The sequence below is a fragment of the Festucalex cinctus genome, chromosome 20, assembly GCF_051991245.1.
Source record: "Festucalex cinctus isolate MCC-2025b chromosome 20, RoL_Fcin_1.0, whole genome shotgun sequence".
NCBI lineage: Eukaryota > Metazoa > Chordata > Actinopteri > Syngnathiformes > Syngnathidae > Festucalex > Festucalex cinctus.
In genome coordinates, this window is record NC_135430.1 from 22,538,954 (window position 1) to 22,554,377 (window position 15,424).

Here is a 15,424-nt window from a genome sequence, read left to right on the forward strand (position 1 = left end):
TGTGATTGTTTCACGTGGCGCTAAAGTTCCCTCGTTAACGTTAGCCGATGATTCGTCCTCCAGGAGAAAATGAAGTTCCCTCGGAGGACGCCCTCATCCTCCACCTCCAGCTGGCCAAGGGTCAGGAGAAGCTGGTGGAGGCCCTGCGGGCGCAGCAGCTTCTCATGGCCGAGCTGCAGCAGAAGCTGGCCGAGCAGCAGGAGGCGCTCCTGTCGCAGCAGCGCCACATCTTGACGCAACAGCGGCAGATGTACGAGCAGATGGACGAGCTCAAGGGCCAGTACGGACTCCTGATGGACGCGCTCCAGCAGACGTCCTTCCAGGGGGACCTGCAGAGCTACTTCCAGAGTCAAGGCCGCAACCATCTGCGCAATGCCGTCCACAAGGTGGGGACGGACGCAAACATGATGGACGTGGTGGGCCGAGCTCATTTGCCCCAGCCGCTGATGGGCTGCCCCTCTGCCTGCCCGCCGGACCACTACTGCCACTTCCAGAGTGATCCGCCGCGGTGCCACAAGTGCACCGCGTGCCCGCCGGGATTCTTTCTTATCTCGCAGTGCTCACCCACGATGGATACCATGTGCCAGGTACTCGCCACCTTCAAGGCAACCCTCCGCCACTCCATCGCCCGTTCTTTACCATTTGCAATTTGCTAGCGAGCATTCACACGTCCGTGTCTCAGTGCTGAGGACGCAAGATGGAGTCCAGGCTTCGGCCTTCCTGGGTGGAGTTTGCATGTTCTCCCCGTGCCTGCGTGGGTCTTCTCCGGGTACTCCGGTCTCCTCCCACATTCCAAAGACATGCATGGCAGGTTAATTGGGCGCTCTGAATTGTCCCGAGGTGCGCTAGTGTGTGTGGATGGTTGTATGTCCCTGTGTGCCCTGCAAATGGCTAGTGACCAGTTCAGGGTGTACCCCACCTACTGCCCAAAGCCGACTGGGATAGGCTCCAGCACCCCCGTGACCCTGATGAGGATAAGCGGCTAAGAAGATGGATGGATAGTCAGCATTCATTTGCCTGGATGCGTTAGCCGCCACAGTCAGCCAGCCCACTCAGACGGTTCCTGGCCTGCACCCATTGCTTCAAAAAGAACCAATGTTGAAGAGATCAACCACAGGCAAATTTCGTTTCAGTCCGAAAGACGGAAAGTTTTGCCCCTTTCAATTGTCAAAAATACCAACAAGTCACACACTTTTCCAGGTTGACAAACACATTTGCATCCAAACAATGTCCTTGTTGGAGGAAGTCACACTTGAACATTTGCTGACGTCAATTATTTGTTTGACAGGACCAAGATGAATGTCTGCAAGTAGCAAACATCTGCGGTGAGCGAGTCAAGTGTCTGAACACTCCAGGTTTGTCAAGTGCCAACCAGTGGGGCAACAAGTGTTTTCTGTTGACTCAATGCCGTTTTCTCCTTAGGAGGCTTCCGGTGTCTGGGCGCGTCCCAGAGGCAAGCGGGGACGGGCCTGTGCGGCCACCGCTACTTCTACAACGGCGAGCTCGACGAATGTCAGGCCTGCTCCGACTGCGAAGGCCAGCCCGTCCTGGTCCCGTGCACCACCGTCAGCGACTCCGTCTGCGACTCGACCCCGGGGGCGCATCTCTCGGGGTCCTGGAGCGCTCGCGTCAGTGTCCCCTCGGCCCCCGAGTCCGGAAGCCACCTTGTGGCTGGCCTACAGCTGAACGTGCGAGGCAAAGAGCGCCGCGACCTTTTGTCCAGCCAGGGCGGCCGGGTGACTTTGCTGCAGCACGGACTGCTGTGGATGGACCACAACGTTGCCATCAAGCACAGCTGCAGAAACTTCCTGCAGGTGGGCTTGAGGCTCAACGGCAGCCAGGAGGAGGACGGTCGGGAGCTGAGCGGGGTGCGTGTGGAGCAGCCCGAGGGCAAGTACTTTCAGGGCGTGAGCGTCAGTGGCGGCGTGGAGGTGGAACCCAACGACACGCTGAGTCTTCTCCTGACGAGTGCCAACCGGCACTGCAACCGCAGCAAAGACCTCCACATCTATGACGTGGCCGCGCCCACCTTCAGCTTGCTCTGGTTGTCGCACGACACGGGTGCCGTGGCCATGAGCGCCGACATGTCCCTGTCGGCGCACTACCAACCCAGCTACCGCCCGACGTTTCGCGTCCGCTCGCTGTCCGACCCTTACGTGATGGGCTTGACGCACGACAATCGCGCCGTGCGCTTCACCGAGAGCGGCGCGGTCAAGTTTGTTCTCCAGCAGGCGCTCTACGCCATGGGCCACACTTGCGTGGGCCAGGGCTTCTTCCTCATGGCCTACGCAAGCCGCAAAAACGGCACGGGCCAGGAGGTCATGCGGGCGTTCAAGACGGGCGTGAACTACAGAGACACCTCCGTCACGCTGGCGGGGGTCGTGGCCGTGGACGGGGGCGACACGCTCAGCTTTGAGATCAGCACACCGCCGCAGTGCAACGTCCGCTACTTTGGAGACGGCACTGGCATCAGCACGCTCAGCCTCATCTGGATCCCTTCGGCCGTCTCTTCCACCTTGAGCGCCACCGTGGCCGCGGCAGGCCTGCCCCTGGGAGCGGTGCGCAACAAGCCGCTCGCCTTCCAGCAGATCTCTCCAGACTCGCCACAGGTGCGCCTGGCCCGCTCCGGCCAACCAAACGGCCGCCAGGACTTTGTCTTCCTGGAAGAGGGCACTGCCAACCTGGCCCTGAACCTGAGGCTCATCCACTCCTGTAACGTTGTGCAGGTGACTCTCCAGCAGGCCAGCAGTCAGGGCCCAGGTCTCGGCGGGCCGGCCGGTCCCGTGGCTCAGCAGGTTTCGGGACACGTGCCGGAGGGCAGCCCGTGGGCCAGCGTGGGCCTGAGGGCCTCCTTCCAGGTCCATAATGGCACCGCCGTCTACGTCACCTTGGACTGCATCCGCGGACGCATCAACCGGATCTGGCACCAGGGTGGCACCGACATCTCCATCCTTTGGGTTGCCGCCTGAGACACGCGGACGCACTTTTGATTTGTACTTTTGCAGAACGAGTAGTAGAATCTTTGTCCTGGGTCCTAACAAGCCACAAAGGTTAACCAAAGGAAACTGCACTCATCTTGGCTTTTGAAGATGCGTCACCTTGAATGGAAACTTTGTCTTCAGTTCTCTGCTATTCAGCTCGTGAACTCCAAGGGAAGCCCACAGATTTTTAGACTCAAGCCATCCCCAGTGGCCACAGGGGAGCCCCAGGGCTCTGTCCCGGGGCTGCTACCCTTCATCACGTCACGGACATGGGCAAAATAATCCTTTGCCAATGAAGCATCCGCTTTTCCAGCAAATGCGACCCTTGTCCCCACTTTCCATATCGAGTGCAAACCATCTCAGTCTTAACCGTAAAATCAATTGATCGTGTTCTTGAGAACGAAACCCCTTTTTTTAACCTTTGCAAGTAATGTCACGTTTTCTTGTTTACTGCTTTTGTTGGGCGGACTTCGGCTGGTTGAGCAGTGACCAAGTCCTCTCATGAGTGATTGATTGATGTATGTTTGTACGTACATTTTAAGTGTTCATCATTGCTTCCATGTATTGGAGTTCACTTCCATTCCAACACTTTTTCTTCAATCCATTCCAAACCATCTTTTTATTGGTTTCATCCAGGATACAAAACATTGACTTGTTTACGACAGTTGAAGAAAATTGACAAATGTGTTTTTGTATGTTTGTGTTGTTGAAGAAAGCATGAAGGGAAGATGCAAATGAGCTTCCTCTCCCTTCAGGTTGCCTGTGTGTGTGTGTGTGTGTTTGGTTTTTATTTCAAAGCCAAATAAAAGAAGACGAATATTTTATTTTCCACATAGCGATGGTGACGCAGCGCTTCCTCCGAGTCCGGATCACGACTCTTATTTTCCGACTTATAATTGCAAACGTGAATCCATCCCCCACATGCATGGACCCCATTAGAAGGCAAGCGGGTGGAGGACTTGAGTCACATGACTTGACTCCAGTCCAGTCCCTGATTTTTGTATTCTTTGTCAGTAGGCTCAGCATGACACTTGGCATCGTTTCGGTGCTTTGTGGTGTCTGCTGTGTTTTGAATTTGATGTTTATTTGCTTATTCACTTACTCGCTTCTTCACCGGGTCACGTGATTGCTCCATGCAGCTCAATAGAAAGGGTCACGAAATGCCTGCGAGTCAACGCGAAGAGTTTTGGATTCTGTGGCCTGTCCAGACTGAAAGCAGCTGTGCCAGATGTGAAGTGTTAGATGAGGACGTGATGGTGGGGGGATTAGGAAGCTCAAGCGTCCAATTGGAAAGGCCTTGTTTAGCAGGCAGGCTGGCTGCAGCATGCAGATGCTTGAGATCCGACGACGACAAGCCAGCCAACGTAACGGGAGCGAGGGACATCCAACACTTCCTGACTCCATTCCCTACAAAGGAGTGCAAAGCCTTTCCTTCCCCTCCAAAAAAACATGTCCAATGAAGCGTGGAGCTGGCTGAGTGGCCCTCACGGGACATGATAGGAAGTGAAATCAACCCTTGGATGTTCTCCAGCCCTCCTCCAATGAGTCCCATTAGCCATCCATCATAAACTCAACATCAAGTCCCAAGTTCTGCAGAATAAAACCAAATCGTGACAAAAATACTTCCTATACGAAATAAACACCTACAAAAATAACTTGATGGCTGACGCTTGGAACTCTGTTGTGTTGTGTAAAAAGGGATCAACAGAAAACCGCATACCTGTTCACATGGCATTCGTGTTTTCAGTTGGCCAAACGCTCTCTAAACTGCACTCACTGTACTGTATACATCCATCCATTTTCTTGACCGCTTATTCCTCACAAGGGTCGCTGGAGCCTATCTCAGCTGGCTTTGGGCAGGAGGCGGGTACACCCTGGACTGGTTGCCAGGCAATCGCAGGTACTGTATACACGGCTCTGCAAATTGTGAGCTCGCAGTGCCCCCTACAGAGAGAAACGGAACAGCAAGTGGCTACGTGCTTTTTACACTACATGAACGAATTTGACAAATTGATCGAGTTTTAATTGAGAATTATCGTCACTACCCACTTCATTTATTACTTTATGTTGATTAACCTCCATTTTCAAAGTATGGTAATGTACACACCAAAAGTTAGTAATTGGGCTGTATAATTACTGGATAACAATGAACAGCATAAACACAAATACAATACACAGATGTACAGTGTACCTATAGGTTACTGTTATATTTCCAACACTACCAAACATGAAAACAAACAGAAACGGTGCTCGAGTTTTTTTTTTCTTCTTCTCTCCAAGCACTCACACAAGCTTACTTGATGTAAGCCAGACATGTATGTGCGACGACATGCTGAATCACGTGTACACTTGACACGTGAAAAAAAAAAAAAAAAAAAACATGCGTTAGTAGATGCACAATGACTAGCTATCATAAAATCAAATACAGTAATAATAATAATTTGAGTACCTTGCGTTTGTGTTGTTTCTAATTTCCTGTTCGTCGTTGATTTGAACTCGCTCGCTCGCCTCGTCCATTATGAATGGGTAGTGCCTATAATTTTAGCAATCAGAAATATGGAAAACAAACTTAAGGTTAATATGTGAACATAATCAAAAGTAAAACGTACCTTCAGACAAACATATGGGCGGTTGTGTTGCACAATAATCTATGTTTAGCGTGTGAACGTGGATTTATAGAAACCTACCACCCCTCCCAGTCTTCAACTTGGTTTGTTCCACGCCAGTTCGAAGTTGTCAGCGGGAAGGCGGACGTTAACGTTTGGGGACGGCGGCGAAGAGTCGAAGACTCGTCAATGTGGAGATAAAAACGAAAGATTTCAAGTCTACGGGTCGGCAACCGAACCGCTTGCTAGCTTAGCCCAGACAGCAACTTTCCACCGTCGTCGGACTTGAAAAGCATCCAGCTTTTCGTGACGCAGCGTAATTTGTATGCTTTTTCCCTTCACGAAATGGACACGACGACTTGCTTAAAGTCTCTTCTGCTCGCCACGAAGCAATATGAAAGCGGCAGGAACGCTCAAAGTGCGGCGCAGCTCCTTAAACAAGTGGAGGTGACTGTTTTAAATTTCTTCTGACATTTATTTTTACTATGCTCTTTACGTTATTGAATTAAGTGCGCCCCTTGCGGTGGAGGGCAGGGCGTCAATTTGTTAGCAGCTAGCAAGCTAAGATAGCTTCAAAACTTCGATATACAGCAAGACAAGTATATCCGGATACAAACGATTTAATGAAAGTAGTGATGGACGTACTGTTTCAAACAAAAACAACTTACCTTAAGCTTCCGCTTCCACTTTGCCTTCCAACCAATTCTTTTTTTTTTTTTTTTTTTTTGTCACTAGTGGCTCCAAACGACTGGTTTCAATGAGTCGCAGTAATGTAGTGTCCTACTCGGGACGTTTTTTTTTTTGTTTTTTGTGACACTTGACATATTTCCCACCTTTTAACGAAAACGCTGGCCGAAAATCAAAATCAAGCTCACTACATTCATTTGTTACGGGATGTTTGCCCTCCGTTTGGCGCAGCGGAAGCTAAGCAGTGACGTCAGCAGGAAGGCTCCTATAAAGGCAACCGAACCTTGAATTAATATCGAAGACAGTTTATTTATCTTCTTCAATATCAATACTTTAACTTGTCGTTTTAAGTGTTGACGCACCCTCACAAGATTCTACCAAGCAATTGAGGCGAAAACAAGCCACTCAGTCGTGAATCAGATCGAAAGAATGCAAACAAATCTGTGGTTACATAAATTTTCATGTTTCAACGTAAACACGGACTCTATGTGCATTGAACGTATGTAGACACAACATAAATAAAGTATATAAAATATATACAGTATGGATAAATAATAAGCCTATGGACCGGCCAAAATGAAGCAACTTTTTTTTTTTTTTTTCTAAATGTCAGCCTTTGCAATTTGAAAATGACCTTTAATGTGCATTTGAATTTGCTTGATTGTTAAGACCTACCTCGTGCCCAGCCATCCTTATGCACACACAGAGCTTTAAGGATTTCTTTTGACTCATATGAACTGAATGTGTGTACAGTATCATATAATAGTCCTAATATGATACATGTGGTTTGATATAAGCTGGCGGACGAGAAGGACAGTGACTTGATAGTGAGGGAAGTCTGGCCTGGCAGGGCTGAGGAAGTGCTGTGGACTGTATTGAAATGAGCAACCACACGAATTGCTGTCTGCTATCTGGAAGCAGAGAATTTGCCTGGGTTTGACTTTTGACTCCACATCTGAACTTAGTTGAGCTGGAAAGCCGTCTTTGAAATGAGGCCTTCTTATGTCACCCGTTTTGATGTTCTTAGGACGTTTCCACACTCCAATGTGTCCGCCTGCTGTCCTCGGGTCAGCTGCTGCCCGCCGAGGTCGTCTGCGGGCTGGTGGAGCTGACCGGCAACGCCAAGACGTGCCCCAGCGTGGCCGCCGCCATCTTGGCGCTACTAACGCAGCTCGGTACCGTCCGCTTGCGCTTTCCGTCTTTCTTTCGAATCATCTCGTCTTGGTTTTTGCTCAAGCCGTCATCTCCTTGCAGCTTGTGACGAGGACAGCAGGAAGATCCTACAATGCAACTTCAACCTGACCAGCATCCTGGCCCGGATTGTTCATCGCCACAGCGCCACCCCCGGAGACCCTCTGGTACTGCAGGTTAGCCATTATGGCAGTCCTCAGTTGGTGTGGACGATGCGGACGCGACGTTTCCAGACCCACCCAACCGCAATCCGTGAAAATTTGCCATACTTCATATTTCAACTGATAATCTTCTGATTAATCTCTTATTGGAATTATATTGTGCCAAATTGTATAATTGCTGTCGAGCCAAAACAAAAACAAATCCCATGTCATTCACCTGGCCAGGCCCCACCTTCTAAAGCCACACACATTCAACGTCACAGTGTGTGGATTGCAACCGCAAGTGGGCTCAAAAATATTCGCCGCATAGTTTGTATTGGCACTATATGTAATGAAGTTAATTTATGGTTGCTGTGTGGCAGATGTCATCTATGGCAGGAGCTTGTTTTTTTTTTTTTTTTGTTTTTTTTGCAGGTATTTTAATGTGGTTGTGTTTGTGCCAAGAGTTTACAGTTGCTGCAGAAGCTCACCTACAGCACTCGCATCTCCCCGTCCACCAAGCACGTCCGCGAGCTCATCGCCTTCCTCATGTCCAACATGTAAGACGGACAGACATGCGGACATGGCAAAAACATGCCTGTCTTTATAATGCTCCACTTCTCTTCAACAGGTTCCAAAACAAAACAAAACATACGGGGTCAATTAAATACATGTGGAAATACTTGACACACAAGGTCAATTTCTACCTCATTTTCATTTCGATATTCAAATTTATTGTGACATTTTCTGCTGAGTAATATTAAAATGATCTTTAAGTTACAACCATCAAAATGATTCAAACCAAATCAGATTTTCACGTTTTGATTTTTGAACTTGAGCGGTATTGCGATGCACCTTCTTTCTGCGCGTGACGTTTGTCAGCCAATCACGTGAGCCGCATCTTTCCTCGCAGCCAATCGCCCAGCGATGACATCATCATGGCGTGCCTGGGCCCGATGGCCAACTTGTGTCGAGACAACCACGCCGTGCAGACTCACGTCAAGTCTCTGGTGAGTGTCGTCGATGATGTCGTGATTTTGGTTGGTCTTGCCGGCGCGACGCCAACCAAAATCCACTGGCAAGAATGAGCGATTGAATGTTAACTGCCTTGGGAATGGTTGGCTCGTTCTCGACGCGGAATTTGGAGTCGTTTGTTGGGAGGTTGAAGTTGAAGTGACCCCAACAGGAGCAGGTGAAGCCCTTTTACCGGACGCTCATCCACTTCCTGGAACACAACAGTCTGACCGTGGTGGTCTTCGCCTTGTCCATCCTGGCCAGTCTGACTCTCAACGAGAAGGTTGGAGATAAGGTGGGCGTGGCCACGGGAATCGCCGTCACCTGCTGACCTTTGGACAATTACAACTCAAGCCATTTGTTTGTTTGTGTTTGCGCCGCAGCTCTTTGATGCCAAAAACATCCATCAGACCTTCCAGCTGGTCTTCAACATCATCGTCAACGGCGACGGCACGCTGACCCGGAAATACGCTGTTGATCTTCTGGTGGATCTCTTGCAGAACCCCAAAATTGCAGATTATCTCACTCGGTAGCAGACGCATGCGCACACAGGCACGCACGCCAGCCCAAAGCGTCTAAAGTGGTTTTGTTGTGGTCCGCAGGTACCAGCACCTGTCGGCGTGCCTGTCTCAGGTTTTAGGACTGTTGCAGTTAAAAGACGGCGACTCGGCCGGCAAGGTGAGTTGCGAGTCTGCAGCCGCAGGTGTGGCGTGACGTCGCGGATCCTCTTCATCGGGTCTGTTGCCCGTCGGCAGGTTCTGGAGCTGCTCCTCGCCATGTGCGGCGTGCCGGCTCTGCGCCCGCTGATGTGCCAGGCGCTGTTCAAAGCGCCGGCGGCGGCGGCCAACCTGAGGACGGCCAGTCGGAGGCAGGCGGCGCAGGAGCGCAAGGCCGAGCCCGGGCCCGCGCTGGTGCAGTGGATCGGCTCGCCTGTGGGGGGCGCCGAGGCCTGCTCGCTCAAGGCGCTGCAGCTGCTCAACCAGCTGCTGGAGGTTTGAATCGCGTCGTTCGTTTGGAATCGCGTCGTCCAATGGGATTCGCGTCGTCCGCTTGGATTCGCGTAGTCCGTTTGGAATCGCGTCGTCCGCTTGGAATCGCGTCGTCCGTTTGGAATCGCGTCGTCCGCTTGGAGTCCGTTTGGAATCGCCGTCGTCCGTTTGGAATCGCGTCGTCCGCTTGGAATCGCCGTCGTCCGCTTGGAATCGCGTCATCCGCTTAGAACCGCGTCGTCCGCTTGGAATCGCCGTCGTCCGTTTGGAATCGCGTCGTCCGCTTGGAGTCCGTTTGGAATCGCCGTCGTCCGTTTGGAATCGCCGTCGTCCGCTTGGAATCGCGTCATCCGCTTAGAACCGCGTCGTCCGCTTGGAATCGCGTCGTCCGCTTGGAATCGCCGTCGTCCGCTTGGAATCGCGTCATCCGCTTAGAACCGCGTCGTCCGCTTGGAATCGCGTCGTCCGTTTGGAATCGCGTCGTCCGCTTGGAGTCCGTTTGGAATCGAGTCGTCCGCTTGGAATCGAGTCGTCCGCTTGGAATCGCGTCGTCCGCTTGGAGTCCGTTTGGAATCGAGTCGTCCGCTTGGAATCGAGTCGTCCGCTTGGAATCGCGTCGTCCGCTTGGAATCGCGTCATCCGCTTAGAACCGCGTCGTCCGCTTGGAACCGCGTCGTCCGTTTGGGATCGCGTCGTCCGCTTGGAATCGCGTCGTCCGCTTGGAATCGCCGTCGTCCGCTTGGAATCGCCGTCGTCCGCTTAGAACCGCGTCGTCCGCTTGGAACCGCGTCGTCCGTTTGGGATCGCGTCGTCCGCTTGGAATCGCGTCGTCCGTTTGGAATCGCGTCGTCCGCTTGGAATCGCGTCGTCCGTTTTGAACCAGTTTTGAATGATGTGGTCCGTTTGTGTGGCCCAAAGAATGCGTCACATGAGCGCACCTGTCGCTTGTGTTTGTCCAGGAGGCATTGGGCGGCGCCAGCATGCCGGACGGCACAGAGACTTTTGTGGAAATGCTCCTTCCCGTCCTGCTGGACTCGGTGACGGATCCGGGAGACGACGCCCACCTGCGACGACACTGCGAGCGCGTCGCTCACGTCAACGGCGTGCTGCTCCATATCCTTGTCATACATCCGCCATGTTGGAAAGGGAGATCAGCGCTGGCTGCCCTTCTCTCACCAGCCTCCCACGCTTGGCATCACACCGTCAAAAGCCTTAACCGTTGGCTCCACTCATGTGCGGCAAGGACGCCGCGTTGGCGCTGCTGTCCAAGCAGGTGAGCGCTCAACGCTGCCTGACGCAGGTGGAGACGCTGCTGGCCCGTTGCCATGGCGACAACCCCGCGGCCCGCCTGCCCCCAGGCGCAGACGACAGCCTCAGGTCAGCCGATCAGGTGGCGCCGTCAACCCCCATGTCTGTATATGATGATCACGTGCGTGCGTGCGTGCGTGCGCGTGCAGTCAGGTGTGCGCCGAGGCGCTGCTCAGCACGTTGTTGCTGATGAGCAAACTGCGGCAGCAGGTGAAGGAGATGGAGAGCGGATTGTACCGGACGCTGCAGGTGACCTCCGTCTTTCTAGTCTCTCGCCGTCCTCATCCTCATCTTCATCCGTCCCTCCCCTCCCCATTCCTTCCTCCAGGACCGGCGGATAGCCACGCCCCTCGCCCTGGCCCTCACCTCGCATCAGCGAGCTCACGTGCACGCCGGCCTGGCTCTGCTCTTGGAGGCCGCGCCGCTGCCGGACTTCCCCTCCACCGTGTGAGTCTCCATCTGACCAAAGCGGACTATCTTTGCCTTACGTTGTAAAGTGTTAATTTAAAAAAAAACAAAAAACAAAAGTGCAGATTTTGGCCCGATTTTTCCAAGCAGAAATCGGCCGATGAAATGGTCCAGCCGATTGGCCGTCTTTTGGAGTTTTTTGTTTGTGTGGATGTCGTAGGTCTGTTTTGACAGTGCTGCCATCTTGTGGCATCTTGCTGCTAAGAAACTGATGGACTGAGATGAGGAGTTTCATTTTGACAAAACCGTAAAAAACAACTCATCTTGTTATCCATTTTTGGGGGGGGCGTCATTTCCCGGCGGCGGGAAGGTCTTTTCGTGGCTCGTGGACGGAATGCTGCTTGCGGCAGTCGGAATGCGAGAATCCGTTCAATTTGTCACAACTGTTTGAAACCGTGATGAAAAAGTGCACGTGTCCCCTTTCAAGTGCGCTGCGGTCTTCCTGCAGCCTCGGGGACGGCATGGCCGCCAACAACTCTTACCGGCAGAGGGAGGCCGAGCTGTCGGTCAAGCGCCTTCCCGCGCAGGAAGTCCCGCCTCCTCGGACCAACGCCGGCGCTCTGGACGTGTCCGTTGGATCCAGCGGCGTCCACAGCCTGGTAGAGAAGCTCCAAGGCGGCTTGGAGGTCTGCCGGCAAACGCCTTTCCTTTTTTCCTTCTTGACGGCCAGTTGAGTGCCGCCCTCTTGTGGTTTGCAGCTGCAGGACGCGCACGTGTCAGACATCATCGACGTCTACGAGCAGAAGCTCGCCGTCCTGGCAGTAAGTTACACAAAAATGGATTTTGTTACCGTGACAACGAGGGCGGGATCTGTGGGACTGTATGTTGAGCCCCACCCCCTCCAAAAGCAAGTGCAAGATTGTGTTTTCCTTCCGGAGGCAGCACTTCTTTCAGCAAGATGTTGAATGACACCGTTGATGTAATGCAACCTGCATGCAACGGAAGTTCGCGCAGCTCTGCTTGACCGTTGGCTTTAACCCGACGTCCGCTTACATTGATGTGGTTTCAATCCCGCTGTGGTCTCCAGTCTGAGGAGAGTCGCCTTCAGGACCTGCTGGAATCCAAATCGGCGGCGCTGTCTCAGTCGGACCGCCTGATGGCTCAGTATCACTTCCAGCGAGCTCAGGCCGACGCCGAGGTGAGCGAGCGCTTTTGACGCGGACGGCGCGCGCGCGGGGGAGGGCTCTTCATTTGCCGTCTGCGACGCGCAGGCTCGCAAACTGGCCGGCCTGCTGAAGGAGGCGGAGCGTCGGCGGGAGGACCTGGAGGGCCGGCTGGCGGCGCAGCTGGAGGAGGCGCGGCGCTCCGGGGCCGACGTCGAGGAGTTGCTGCTGCACAACGCCAGGCTGCAGAAGGACTCGGAGGAGCACCAGGCCCTCAAAACCGCCTACAACGGGCTCCTCCTCAGGTCGTCGCGTCACGTCACATGCAACCGGCGAAATTCTTTTCTCACGGCCAGCTGGAGGTCGCTCAAGCCTCACTTTAGTCCCAGGAGAGAGAAAAACATCCTCATCGGCCTGTTCACTTTGCGTAAAAACAAATGCAGCATTAATTGGCCAAGATCTTTTCATTGGCCGATTTGAGCTCTTTTCAAATCAGAAAATAATCCGTCAATTTTACACTTTTTTTTTCTTTTTTTTTTCTTGATATATTCTCGTCGGCCGATTATTCAGTTATCACTTGTTTTTACTATTACTAAGGTCTGGGGGAAACAATCAAAACTGCTTTTGTATCAGAAGAAATTTAAAAAAAAAAAACAGAGCAACATACAATTGTATATTTGTGGGGAGGGGGGGACGGACCCTCCAGCTACGTTTGTTAAGTTGTGCCTTGGCGGAGGTAATAAGTGAAAGTTGTGCTTGTTTTCAGGTTGAACGAGAGCGAGCGCGACTTGAAGGAGCTTCAGGCCACTCACACCAACCTCAGCAAACACAACGACACGCTGAAGAAGAAGCACCAAGCTCTGCAGCTGCAGCACGACAAGTATGAAGCGCATGTCGCGTCACACGCACCACATGTGATCACCACGTGGTCACGTGACAATATGAGTTTACGCGTTGGCATGTGGCATCTTCGTCTTAGTATATGCTTTCGTGTGTTAGCATTAGACCGATATCGCAAAGACATGCAATAAGTCTGATATATGGAATATTATGCTTTTTTTTTCTGAATTTGACCAATCATTAAACATGACAAAAAAGGAAAAAAGACACTCAGTTGAAAGCCCGAGAGGAGGGGAACTGACTGATACAATTCACTACTGCGCTCTCTGGGGAAGAAAAAATAAATTAAAAAAATCCCCTCCTCGCCCTCTCTTTTTATTTGGTTTCCACGCCCCTAGTTCCATGGGTGTTCCAACCCTCATAGTTGGAACACAGTGTACTTAATGAAAATGTGCGCTTCCATCCATTAGTTTTTGGGGGGGGTGTATATTTCCCGGCGGTGACTATTGTGCTAAAATCATTCCTAACCATGCGTATTGTGTTTAGCCACGCTGCTGTCATCATGTTGTGGTGGGGGCGGGGCACGCAAAGCGCAACATCTCCAGTTGTTGCGCGCAATCGACGACACGTTCCAAAATTAGAAACGTTGAATGAGCTTCCGTTGACGCTCGCAAATATCTTGCATCTAATAACGCCACAAATATGCAGACTGCATATTTGTGGCGTATTGCAGAGCAGTAATACAGCGCGTGGGAATTCCATGTTTTTCCTGCTTTGGTTATTTGTTCAGCCCTCGTCAATTTTGTCCAATGGGAGCACAGATTGTCACGCAGGTCGACGTGATTGCGCAATCTAGTCCGCTTGCAAAAAGCACAATGTGAATATGAACCGCACCAAACGGAAAAAATCAAGTCCGCTTTTGGTCCGGACCATACAAACGGACGAAAGCACTTTTCTGGTCTCAATACACCCCGAGTCGACTTTTTACTAGGAACGGGCGAGTCCTGTTACCTATCAGCCTTATTTTAAGGTATTTGGGCACTTATGGAGGCTGTCGATAGCAGCCAGGATACTTAAAGGGAAAGAGGAAAAAAAGAACAAATCTGACATTGAGTAAGAACTTTGCAGATTGACACACAGTCAAATCATCATTATCATCATCATTTTGTCGTCGTGTCAAATGGAAATGTCCATATGAAAAGTCGTAATAGTGATAGTCTGTATCAGCGTGAAAAGCAAATGGTATCGGCCATCCTTACTTGTTAGCATGTAGCATTTTTGTTAGCATGCATCACGTATGTGGCATTGCGCTTGCGATGGGTTTGCGTGTCTGATTCTGCTCCTTCCTTCATGTCAGGACTTTGTCGCAGTTGAAGGAGAAGGAGGAGGCCTTGGAGTGTCTGCGTTGCGATCTGAAGCGGAAGAACGAGGACGTGGAAGGTGAGCTCCGTCCGTCCGTCCAACGCGCGGCACAGCAGCACTTAGGATTTGCCGCGTTTGCCGTCAGCGCTGCGAGGTGACCTGCGGGAGGCGGAGCAGCGCAGGCGCCAGCAGGAGGAGGCGCTGGAGGCCGTGAAGAAGGAGCTGAACGAGACGGAGCAGGCCAGGAGGGACGCCAGCATCAAGGTAAGCGCCGACGACCGCACACGACCGACGAGCTTCTCCATCCGACCGAGCGACCGACCGCCGGCAGGTGTCGTCCCTGGAGCTGCAAAAGGATCAGCTGGAGGCCAAACTGAAGGAATGCAAAGATGAGCTCAGCAAACACACCGCCATGATCGCCATGATTCACAGCCTCAGTAGCGGCAACAAAAACGACAATCTCTCGCTATGACGCCCGCTCGCCAACCAAAATGACCTTTCCTTCCAATTCCTCTTGTCACTGTCTTGATATCATTCTTTGTTTCGCAAATAAATGTGCACTTGTGCGAAACAAACTGCGACGACATCATTCCAACTGCGTCTGAGTGGTCGAGTACTCGGATGAGCAATTTTGAAGTTTCCAGAAGCTCAATATGATTGGCTGCTTGCACAATTGGAGTAAACGAGTTGCCTCTTTGAACTTAATTGCCAGCAGTTACGCACAGAAGAGGGAGG

At 51.9% G+C, this 15,424-nt stretch overlaps 2 protein-coding genes and 1 long non-coding RNA gene across 8 annotated transcripts in view; 2 read left to right on the forward strand and 1 right to left on the reverse strand.

The window, feature by feature from the left end:
* Positions 1–4,636, forward strand: part of nell3 (NELL (neural EGFL like) family member 3) — a 9,892-nt gene extending 5,256 nt beyond the window's left edge. For all 3 annotated transcript variants that reach the window (XM_077508850.1, XM_077508851.1, XM_077508852.1), the window contains 3 exons: positions 64–587; positions 1,289–1,355; positions 1,423–4,636. In XM_077508850.1, the coding sequence (XP_077364976.1) occupies positions 64–587; positions 1,289–1,355; positions 1,423–2,969 (2,138 nt within the window). In that variant the 3' untranslated portion in view covers positions 2,970–4,636. The remainder of the gene's footprint in view (positions 1–63; positions 588–1,288; positions 1,356–1,422) is intronic.
* The window catches only part of LOC144009256 (uncharacterized), a 7,112-nt gene extending 873 nt beyond the window's left edge, over positions 1–6,239 (reverse strand). Inside the window, exons 1-5 of one of the 3 annotated variants that reach the window (XR_013280879.1) lie at positions 5,669–6,239; positions 5,431–5,514; positions 5,279–5,329; positions 4,702–4,925; positions 2,704–4,571 (exon numbers count right to left, since the gene is read on the reverse strand). This is a non-coding gene — a long non-coding RNA (uncharacterized LOC144009256). Of the gene's footprint in view, positions 1–2,703; positions 4,572–4,701; positions 4,926–5,278; positions 5,330–5,430; positions 5,515–5,668 lie in introns of those variants that run through there. The other 2 variants (XR_013280877.1, XR_013280878.1) reach the window with 2 other exon arrangements.
* On the forward strand, positions 5,706–15,264 carry cip2a (cellular inhibitor of PP2A). 2 transcript variants are annotated; one of them, XM_077508853.1, is made up of 21 exons: positions 5,706–6,034; positions 7,302–7,449; positions 7,529–7,641; positions 8,071–8,165; positions 8,519–8,615; positions 8,792–8,914; positions 9,003–9,148; positions 9,222–9,297; positions 9,375–9,611; positions 10,568–10,720; positions 10,837–10,985; positions 11,066–11,165; positions 11,245–11,363; positions 11,833–12,010; positions 12,083–12,145; positions 12,412–12,522; positions 12,596–12,792; positions 13,254–13,367; positions 14,685–14,767; positions 14,835–14,953; positions 15,021–15,264. In XM_077508853.1, the coding sequence occupies exons 1-21, from the start codon at positions 5,933–5,935 to the stop codon at positions 15,159–15,161; spliced, it is 2,664 nt and encodes an 887-aa protein (XP_077364979.1). In that variant the 5' UTR covers positions 5,706–5,932; the 3' UTR covers positions 15,162–15,264. The 2 variants fall into 2 exon arrangements, with proteins under 2 accessions (XP_077364979.1, XP_077364980.1); XM_077508854.1 differs by having other exon boundaries at positions 7,529–7,632.
* The last annotated feature ends 160 nt before the right edge of the window (positions 15,265–15,424 follow it).

Excerpts from the sequence above, each read along its gene's own strand:
- cip2a (XM_077508853.1), top strand. The coding sequence starts at position 5,933 with ATGGACACGACGACTTGCTTAAAGTCTCTTCTGCTCGCCACGAAGCAA. Across the intron at positions 11,364-11,832 it reads CCGGACTTCCCCTCCACCGT|CCTCGGGGACGGCATGGCCG; the intron begins GTGAGTCTCCAT and ends GTCTTCCTGCAG. Across the intron at positions 14,768-14,834 it reads GAAGAACGAGGACGTGGAAG|CGCTGCGAGGTGACCTGCGG; the intron begins GTGAGCTCCGTC and ends GTTTGCCGTCAG.